The sequence below is a fragment of the Octodon degus genome, unplaced genomic scaffold (assembly GCF_000260255.1).
Source record: "Octodon degus isolate 3935 unplaced genomic scaffold, OctDeg1.0 scaffold00005, whole genome shotgun sequence".
NCBI classification, from domain to species: Eukaryota; Metazoa; Chordata; class Mammalia; order Rodentia; family Octodontidae; genus Octodon; species Octodon degus.
In genome coordinates this window covers 9,167,948-9,177,186 of record NW_004524581.1, presented here as the reverse complement: position 1 = coordinate 9,177,186, position 9,239 = coordinate 9,167,948, and the positions used below count along the sequence as shown (strand labels likewise).

Below are 9,239 nucleotides of genomic sequence, written 5' to 3'. Positions count from 1 at the left end.
TGCTTTTTTAAAATAAATTAAGAAAAATGAGTTGCTGTTAAAAAAAAAAAAAAAAGTAAATCCCAGTACCTCTGTTTTGTGAGTACAGAACCCTGAAGTGTGGACCTGGGGCCAAAAACTCCTGCTTGTAGTGAGTTAGTGAATGTGACCTTCCCACCCTGTGAGGGGCAGAGGAGGGGTGTCCACAGGGTTGACAGGACCCGGAACAGGGACTGAACCCAGGCATTCGGCTTCCAACATGGGCCCTGCATGGCACAAGGCCAGGCTGGGGGCTGGGTGAGGGTGGCCTCTTCTCCAGGCCTGGCCCTGACCCAGGCTTTACCTTAGGCAGCTTCAACTTCCTCCTTTCCAGCTCTGGGTCCCTAGAGCCATCTGCTCACAGCCCCCTCCACCCGCACACCAGAGTCAAGCACACACCCACAGCCTGAGACTCCCTCTGATGTGGAGTTGCCACCATCTGCTCCTGGCAATTTCTCTCACAGCTCATTAAGGCCCTAGAGCAGCAGGAGGAAGGGCACACATGCTGCCCCACCACGGCCACTGGACAGCTCGCTCTCCATCTAGCACTGGCCGCACAGCTATTTGGCACAATCCTGCCTCTACCCCTCTCCACCCTCAGCCCTGCAAAGCCCTCCTGGGACCCGGAACGAGGTGGCTGGATTGTCCTGTACTCATCTGTCAGTTTGCAATTTTAAGTGTCACACACCAAAAATATGCAGAGACAAGGGCTGTACCCTTGCACAGGCAGCCAGCTGAGCTGGGACAGCATGAGGCCTTCTGGCCAGGCCAAGTCCTCACATCCACAAGCTCTGCCTTCCAGAGCCAACCAAATGGGTGCCAGCAGGTTGAGAAGCCGAGCATCCTCTGTTAGTGACAGGATTCCAGGTGAGTTGGATGTGGGCACAGCCAGAGGAGAGATGGAAGAGCCCCAAAGTGTAGGCTTTGGGCCTCTGCTTGAATCTTAGTTCCGTCCTAGCTCACTCTGGGTTCTGGGTCAGAATACAAACCCTCACCTAGGTCCACAGCAGCTCATTAAAGACAATGGTGAGAATCAGGTCCTAAGGCTGTAGGGGCAGCAAATGGCGTAAACGCAGGCCACACACTCAGCAAATATCAGTCCTAATGCCAAGGACAGCAGCAAGGACCTCAGCCTCCAGGAGCACCGCCAGGCAGCGCACTTCCAAAACCTAGGGAGGGGGTGGCATTGGTCTCAAAGGCCAAGACTGGAACATGGTCAGCTGCCTGGACATTGCGGCTGCTCTGGGGCTGAAGCTGTGGTCCAAGGTGCAGCATCTGCAGGGGGAGGCCTAGGGCTGGTGCGGTTCATCCTTGCCACAGCCTGTGCACCTGTGGAGGCTTGCCCGTGTCCGGCAACCCTCGTTAGTGACACAGGACAGGCGCCAGATGGCTGTCCCATCCTAACAATGGGGAGACTGAAGCTTGAGGATCAAATGGACTGTCCCAGGTTGTGGGCCCACAGACAGGAGAGCAGAGCCTGCACCCAGGCTGTCTCTGCGCCCAGGCAGCTACAGCCTGGGGGTGACCTTCCTCCCTGATCTCAAAGGGAAGGAAAACTGGAGTCTTGCTATTGGCCTGACTGCAGGCTTCGTGTCCTCCGGGGAGATGGAGATGCAGCCACACCTCCAAGGCCAGCTGGAGAGGCAGAGCTGGGAGTGACTGCTTGGCACTTGGGCAGGAAGACACCAGCCAGGCTCCCCTCCACCCACAACCAGGAGGGGGCACTATCCTCTCCAGCCCTACAGGGGCACCAGAGGCCAGGTGGTCCCAGGACTGGGTCACAGAGAGACCACTTTGAGGATCCGCTCCAGAGATGAGCAGAAACCTCCCTTCACTCTGCACCTTTAGGGGGTTAGAATACAATCCCAGCCTGAGCCTGTGGCACAGCAGGGGCCAGCTCCTAAGCTGCCTGCCAGACCCAGGCCATTGAGTGGAGACACTGCTGCACCCTTTGCCAGGGCAGGTGACAGCCCCAGAAGGGACCTTCGAACTACAGGTAGAGACACAGCCACCTGCACTCCCACCTCTGCCTGCTCAGGCCTTGACCTCTCAGATCCCAGCTGGAAAACAAAGGCAAAGCAAGGATCCATATGTCCAAGGGACAGAGGAAGGTGGGTACCCCGAAGGGTCCAGAGGACAGGCCCTGCCTGGGCCCACAGCTCAACTCAGCCCGTCTCGCTTGTAGGTCTGGAACTCAGTCAGCACTGAGAAATGCCCCCTTTTATTTTGACCAGGTCACGTCTAGCCTCCTGCCCAGGAGTGAGTGAGGGCAGGCCTTCCCACCACACTTGCTGGTCATGAACCCAGGGAAGCCCTGTTCACCCCACCTTCCCTGAGCACCCCAATTCCCCTCAAAAGCATGGGCTTTGGAAGTGGGAACTGAAGTCCAGAGAGACAGGCAGTTCTCAGCTCTGAGGCTGTGGGCTTCCATCTGGAGCACCTCCCCCAGTTATTTCATATTCTGAGTGTGTGCTTCAGCTCATAAAGGGGAAAATGAAAGGGGGGCCCAGGCCAGAGGGACCACGGGAAAGTGGATGACCGAGGCAGTGGCACACCAGGCAGGGTCCTTCTCGAGGGTGGATGGCAGGAGCTGCAAGAACAGATGGTCCAATAGATGGTGCAGTGGGCAGGCATGGCAGCATGATGCCATGGGGACAGTGAGGGCACCAGTTGGCCTGACCCTGCCCTTGTCCATGCCCCCAAGAGCCCAGCACCCCTCCTCCACACCTATCATTAAAGGGTGCACGTGTCCTGATTAGCTGCACCATGAGCTAGACGCGGGTGCCCTGGGAAAGGAGTCCTATTCTGATGCCACCAAGGTCCCCCAGGCATGTCTGCAATAAAGGCCACCAACATGGGGCAAAGCAGGCATAGTGCCTGGGCTCACTGAGCATCTTTCTGACCTACCACCCTCATCCTATTCTAAACTTACAGCCCCCAGTACCTCCGTGGCATGGTCCCCATACTGATCTGGGGCTCATGAGCCCCACCCAACCCTAGACCATCTTGCACAAAAATTGGGGCTCCCTCAGCCCACATGCACAGTCTTGTAGCCCCCTCAGCCCCACCGAGCTGGTCTTCAAGGCCAGCACCTCAGGGAGCCTAGAAGCTGCCCAACGTCAAACAAAAGATCCATGCCCGGACTTCATGTGCCTTCTTCCCTCCTGCCCCTCGGCTCTGCCGAGCAAACGCCGCTGGAGCCAGCTCTGAGACCTGGGCCCACTGCCGCCCTCCCGGCCTCCGGAACCACCCTCGCTGTCTCCCAGATCTACATGCCCTCTGTGATTATTTACCAACTCCTTCCCACAGACTCATTTTTACTTAAATCTATTTATTGAAAATGCCACAATAAATAGAACACAAGAACCCACTGTCATAAATAAAAGGTAGCCAATAAAAATACACCATTAAAACAAAATGGTGCTACAAAAGTCTGGAAATTTCTCCCATCTGCTCCAAGCCCCAGTTCTGCTCTCTGGTAAAGGGGAGTCAGTTTTGGTTCCTTGGGTGTAAAACCCATTGGCACCAAGTCAATCCTCTTCTCAGCATAAAATGATTAAAGAGAACTGGAAAGAGAATTTTTCTGACTCCAGGTCTGTGCCTCTTAAAAGAGGCCCGAAATCAGCTGAAGGCATCTCCAGGCAAGCACGGTGCCCACCCCATCCACTGGGGATGCTGCGCTAGAGCACCCCTCTGGGCCATGCTCGGCACAATGGGGAGTCCCACACCCAGGACCCCTTTGCTGTCCACACCTTCAAAGCCCACCAGACCCCCTCCCACATGCCCACTCTCACAAGGCCACGCAAGTCCCTGTCAGCATTGCCCCCACTGGCCCTGGATGTCACCGCTGGCTCAGGTGGGACACGAGGTACACGAGGCCCACCAGCAGGAGGCCACGAACTCCCAGCATCATGAGCAGGAAGAGCAGCAAGATGGAGGTCACAGGCTCCACCGCGTGGTTCCCCAGATGCCACTGGGGGAAGCCCATGTTCACCAGCTGACGGTTGAGGTCATTGAATGGAGACTGTGCAGCACCCAGCCTGGCCCCCGCTTGCTGCTGGCGGGGACCAGGGCCCCCAGGGGGCACACCATGGCCTCTGTTGAGAAAGCCCTGGAAGGTGGAGACAGAGAGATGAATGAAGGCAGAGAGCGCTCGCTCTGGATTGAGGCACAGGCCAGCCTGTACAGCCCACGCCACGCCCCAGGGAAAAGGTGCCAGGACAGAGTGACCAGCTGGGTGAACTTGGCCTGGACACGACTCTTAGATTCTCCCCAGCTTCTTTCCCACCCAAGAAACTCTTTAAAGAAAGACACTGGCCCTGGCAGGTTTGCTAAGCAACTGAGGCAGAGCTGTTGGGTTGAAGTCTGGGGAGGCTGCCTGGAGGAAGCAGGGCTGGGCTGGACACCCACTGCATTTCCCCAAGTCTTGACCCAGATCAGCTCTCTGCAGAGGGTTTCAGGTCACAGAAGGTGTATGCCTAGCAAGAGATTTCCAGGAGCAGAGGGGGGCCAGGTTAGAGGAGGCCAGCTGCTCCAGCCCCAGGGATAGGTGCCCACCTGCCGCGGGATGCTCCCCCTCTGCGGGGCAGTGCTCCTCACTCGGGGGTCATCATCCTGAACGATCTCCCCATTGGCCAAGATCCGCACCATCCTCCCAGGAGCTGCGAGTTCCTGCTGGGCAGCACCTGCAAGTGTGGCCAAGGTGGGGGCTGACGGAGGAAGCCAGGGGTCTCCTTCCCCTATAGCCCTTAGCCAGCTGTGATCAGACCATGAAGGGCACAGATGCCTCAAAATGCCTGGAGGAGACATTAACCTGCGTTTGGAAGGGGACTGTCTTCAGTGGCGCCCACCTGAGCAGGTGCTGTCTGATTCATAGAGGGGAGAAATAAATGCAAGCTGTTTGCTGCCCGAAAATCCCTCTTCAGTCCACTAGGCCTCTCCTGACAGGATCCTTGGAGAACGGTATTTCGTTGTCATCAGCAGGCAGCATCGAGGACAGCAAGAACCAGGGGCGCTGACTCTGGGGCCTTCTCTGGGCACTAACCAGGGAGTCCAGAACACCAGGGTTCCCAGGGGCTCAATTTCCCAAATATATATATATATATATATATATATATATATATATATCCTGGAGGCTGCTCCCCCAAGGAACAAACGCCCTGATCTGGGCCTCTTCCCTCCAGGTCCCTGTGAGATCCGGTCTGCTCCGGGTAACTCTGTCCACTGCCTGGCAGGGGCCATGCGACCCACTCAGTCCCCGAGCAACTCTACGGCTAAGAGCAGGGCCCCGCCGTCCGTCCCTCGCTTCCCATGACACCAGTTCCCTGGGTGCAAGCCATCCACACCCTCCTCGAGCCTGCCCAAAGGCCCTTTCCCAGGGAGCTGGGCGCCGCGCTTATCGAATCCTCCAAAGCACCGGAGCCAGCCACCCCAAGAAGGATCGGAGCCCCTGTTCCTTGCCTAGGCTGGGGTACCCCTTTACAGCCGGCCTGCCCGGGTCCTATGCCGTGTCTTAGTGCCGCGTCATCCGCCCCCTGGGTGGCCCTAAGGCGAACGGGCCTCGCTGCTCCCGGCCCTCGCTGCGCCCGGCTGGACGAGTGGACACCGCGGACAGAGAGGGCCGCCCCGCCCTGGCGCAGAGTTCGGGCCAGCGGCCGTGCAGGAAAGATGCGCCGCTCCCCCTCTCCCGGGGCCCCGACACCCACCTGCGCAGCTCGGCCAGGGCGTCCCTCCGCGGCGCCGCTCCTGCTGCCTGACTCAGAAAGCGCGGAGGGGCGCGGCCCGGCGCTGCCACAACCCCCTCTGCCGGCGGCGCGGGGAGGCACAGGCTCCGGGCGTGCCGAAGCGGGCGGCGCGGAGAGGCGGGACGCGAGCGAGGCTGGAAAGGAGGCTGGGAGCCCTAGGTGGGAGAAGGGGAGAGCCGGGCTCACGCAGGAGGTGTCCGGAAGGGCGCGGAGGCCGAGCCCGCAGTGTGATTGGAAAGCCGGGCGACTGGGAGTCCCAGCCCGGCCTTCAGGAGCTCCACGCCCGCGAAGACGCCAAGTCGAGGCCGGCACAGCAGGGCTGGTGCAGTTGACTGCCACCAGCTTTCCAGAGGCTGTAGCCTCTGGCTGGGGCATCGAGGGTGGGTAGGAGTTCGCCTGTCCTGCAGAGAAAGGTGAACCTTTTCTAACAAAAGGAGCACCTGAAAGGAGGCGAGAATCATCGTCCTCTGCCTCCTACTTGATGCTTTCAACCCACGGCGCCTCCCTCCGCAAACTGTGCCCCTCGGCCACGCTCCAGCTGTGTGGGCCCTCCAGCTGTGTAGGCTCAGCTCTTGGACTCGGTTATTTAGCCCTCCGAGTCGTGCTCAGCAGTTCAGGTGTCACTCTGGCCTCTTGGGACTACATCACGCCCTGAGCTGCGGCGAGGGGTGGGGAACGTTATCGAGGCCCGGGTGGGCAGCTGCTTGCAAAGGCACACAGATGCCTTCTGGGCGCTTGCTGTGCCCCACGGGCCCTCCAGGGACAAAAGGCGGAGTGAGAGGTAGACCTCACCTCCAGGACTCTGTCTGCCACCACAGTTTAATTATATGTTGATGAAACCTGATCCACAGAAAGTGCTGTGCAAGTCCTCCCCTACCTGCATCTTACTGCATCTTACTGATTTCTAATAAATTCCACATGGGTTCTGTGAGCGCAGATGGGCCTTGCACAAGAAAGGCCGCTGCCAGAGCCAGCCTGTGTTCACATCTTGGCCAGGCCACCTTCCAGCTTGCGATCGTGGGCCACCTGTTGGACTTGGGTAGCCGAGGGTCCTTCACCTGTGAGGTGGGGTGAAGAGCAGTACCAGAAGTGGATCTGGGAGACATGCTGGGTATGGTGACACTTTAAACCCACTCTCCAGGTCGTTGTAACAGCAGCTGGGACCGAGGCCCGCTACTTGTGTGAGCAGAACTCCGAAAGGGGAATGCAACCAGGAGCCCCAAAGAGGAAGAGAGCTCTGAGGGTGGGGACCAGAGACGTTCCAGGAAAGGTGTGCATGGGTGCAGCTGCGGCCAGAGGCGCCACCCAACAAGAGAACCACAAGCATGCAGAGGAGGAAGCAGTCTCTCTGTCCCTCCAGAGACAGGAATGGCTCTGGCAGTGGGGCTGATGGGACTTGGACTTGGACACATCCAATTAAAAGTCTCTCAAGAGCACTGTAAATCACTTGCTGCCTCTGTCTCCTTCAGATGTCTCCCTGCTCCAGAGCCTGCCATCGCTCCCTTTGGTCTGCTCAGAGATCTGACTCACTGGCATGGCTTGGGTGACCCTTCACATTGGCCCCAGAACACTGAGCAGCTGGTTGAGCCCTGAAGGTCACCACAAGACACTAGCTGCACTTGTCCTGTCTACCTGCCAAGCAACCCTCCCTCCCCTATCTGATCCATCCACAGGATACTAATAGCCCCTGTGTGTGCAGAGTCCTTACCATGCCCAAAGCATTTTCTTGGAGACCACTTAATTTTTGTTGGATTAAAAAATAAGGAGGGTAGGTGCTACTGTTTCTCTTTTGTTGATGAGAAACAGGCTCAGAAATACCAGGGGCCAGCGGGAGGTCAAATGAAGGCAAATCACCACCTCTGCATTTGGGCCCCTTGTGCCCATGGGGCAGCCTCTCCTGAGTCTGTTTCCTCTCCGAAGTCTGCTTGCTTGATGCTCCCCACCTCCAAATGTGTAAGCATGGGAAGGGGCCCTGGGTTGGGCCTTCATCCCAGCGGGGCTTCCTAAAAAGGTGAGCTGGCTTTCCGCTCCTTGACAGTCCATCCGTAATCAGCTGGTGACTCAGGTCTTGGCCCCTGCTCTGACTCTGCCCTGATGAGAAAATGAAATGTCACCAGCAATAACAATGATGTCTTCTCAAATCAATTAGGCTGTCTTTTTCTCCTGGTGCTTCCCCTCGCACCCCTCCCGTGTGCTCACTGCTCAGAGAACAGTGTGGGAGAGAAGCAGAGCCTCCTGCAGGGCCCAGCTGAGCCCCGCCATAGGCCCGCTGAGAAGGGGCACTGTGCCCTCAGAGAAGACAGGCCAGGAGGGATGATGGGCACACAGATGTCAAGGGCTGGGCCTCAGAGGTGGGGACCTAACCCAGAGAGGGAGTGGCCAGATGGTGATGGTGGGCAGTGGAACTTCTTTTTTTAAGAGAATAAAAAATTATAATTTTAAAAATAGAAACAATACAGAGTTTCACTAAACAAAATGACAGGAACCCAGCAATGGTTGCTATGTTGCATATTGTTGTCTCAAATTAGTTGTTCAAATTACTAGGTATAAGCAAGCAACACTGGTCAAAAAATTAAAAAGAAAAAAAATTAAGCATAAACTGCGTCTTTCAATAGACCAGAAGAAATGAGCAGTACAATTATTCCAGCTATCCTGTGTTTTACATATAAAATTTTCCCTTTCTTTTTTCTTTTCTTCTTTCCCTCATCCTAGTTGTTCCTTCCATTTGAGCAGTTTCTTTCTCATTCACGTATCTATTGTACCTTTCAGATTTTATTGACTCTTTCAGGTTCTTATTCTAGGGAGACAATATGATGTTTACACATGTGGGTATGATTTATTTCACTTATGAGTTATAGTCTCTACTTGTATCCATTTACCTATAAAAACCTCATGTTTATATATTTTTATAGCTAAGTGATACTTCATTGTATAAAAATAACACATCTTTTTTATTCGTTCCTCAGTTGATGGGCATTTAGGTTGTTTTCAAGATTAGCTATGACAAATAACTGCTATAAACATGGGTCCACATATATCACTATGGTGTTATGGTTTCAGTTCTTCTGGAAAATTACCCAGGAGAGGGATAGCTGGGTTGAATGGGACCTCTAATCCTAGTTTTCTGAGGAATCTCCATGCTGATTTTCATAGTGGTTGTACCAGTCTACACTCCCACCAACAGTGTAGAAGGCTTCCTTTTCCCCCACAGCCCCTCTAGCATTTGTTATTGGTTGACTTCTTCATGATAGCCACTCTTTCGGGGGTCAGATGGAATCTCAGTGTTGTTTTCATTTGCATTTCTTGAATGACCAATGTGTTGAACATGTTTTCATATATTTATTTGCCATTTGTATTTCTTCATATGAGCAGTGCTTATTCATCTCAGATGCCCACTTTTTCATTGGGTCTTTGAATTGAGGGTCCTGATTTTTAAAAAAATTCTTTATATGTTCCACATAGAGATCCTTTGTCTGG

At 55.3% G+C, this 9,239-nt stretch overlaps 1 protein-coding gene across 2 annotated transcripts; it reads right to left on the bottom strand.

Moving 5' to 3' along the window:
- Positions 1 to 3,364: 3,364 nt before the first annotated feature.
- On the bottom strand, positions 3,365 to 5,786 carry Fam241b (family with sequence similarity 241 member B). Of its 2 annotated transcripts, none has more exons than XM_004623960.2 (3): positions 5,724 to 5,786; positions 4,576 to 4,703; positions 3,365 to 4,129 (listed from the first exon to the last, which is right to left on the bottom strand). In XM_004623960.2, the coding sequence occupies exons 2-3, from the start codon at positions 4,666 to 4,668 to the stop codon at positions 3,860 to 3,862; spliced, it is 363 nt and encodes a 120-aa protein (XP_004624017.1). In that variant the 5' UTR covers positions 4,669 to 4,703; positions 5,724 to 5,786; the 3' UTR covers positions 3,365 to 3,859. The 2 variants fall into 2 exon arrangements, with proteins under 2 accessions (XP_004624017.1, XP_023578550.1); XM_023722782.1 differs by lacking the exon at positions 5,724 to 5,786 and adding an exon at positions 4,869 to 5,065.
- Between the last annotated feature and the right edge of the window lie 3,453 nt (positions 5,787 to 9,239).

Excerpts from the sequence above, each read along its gene's own strand:
- Fam241b (XM_004623960.2), bottom strand. The coding sequence starts at position 4,668 with ATGGTGCGGATCTTGGCCAATGGGGAGATCGTTCAGGATGATGACCCC. Across the intron at positions 4,130-4,575 it reads GGGGGAGCATCCCGCGGCAG|GGCTTTCTCAACAGAGGCCA; the intron begins GTGGGCACCTAT and ends TCCACCTTCCAG.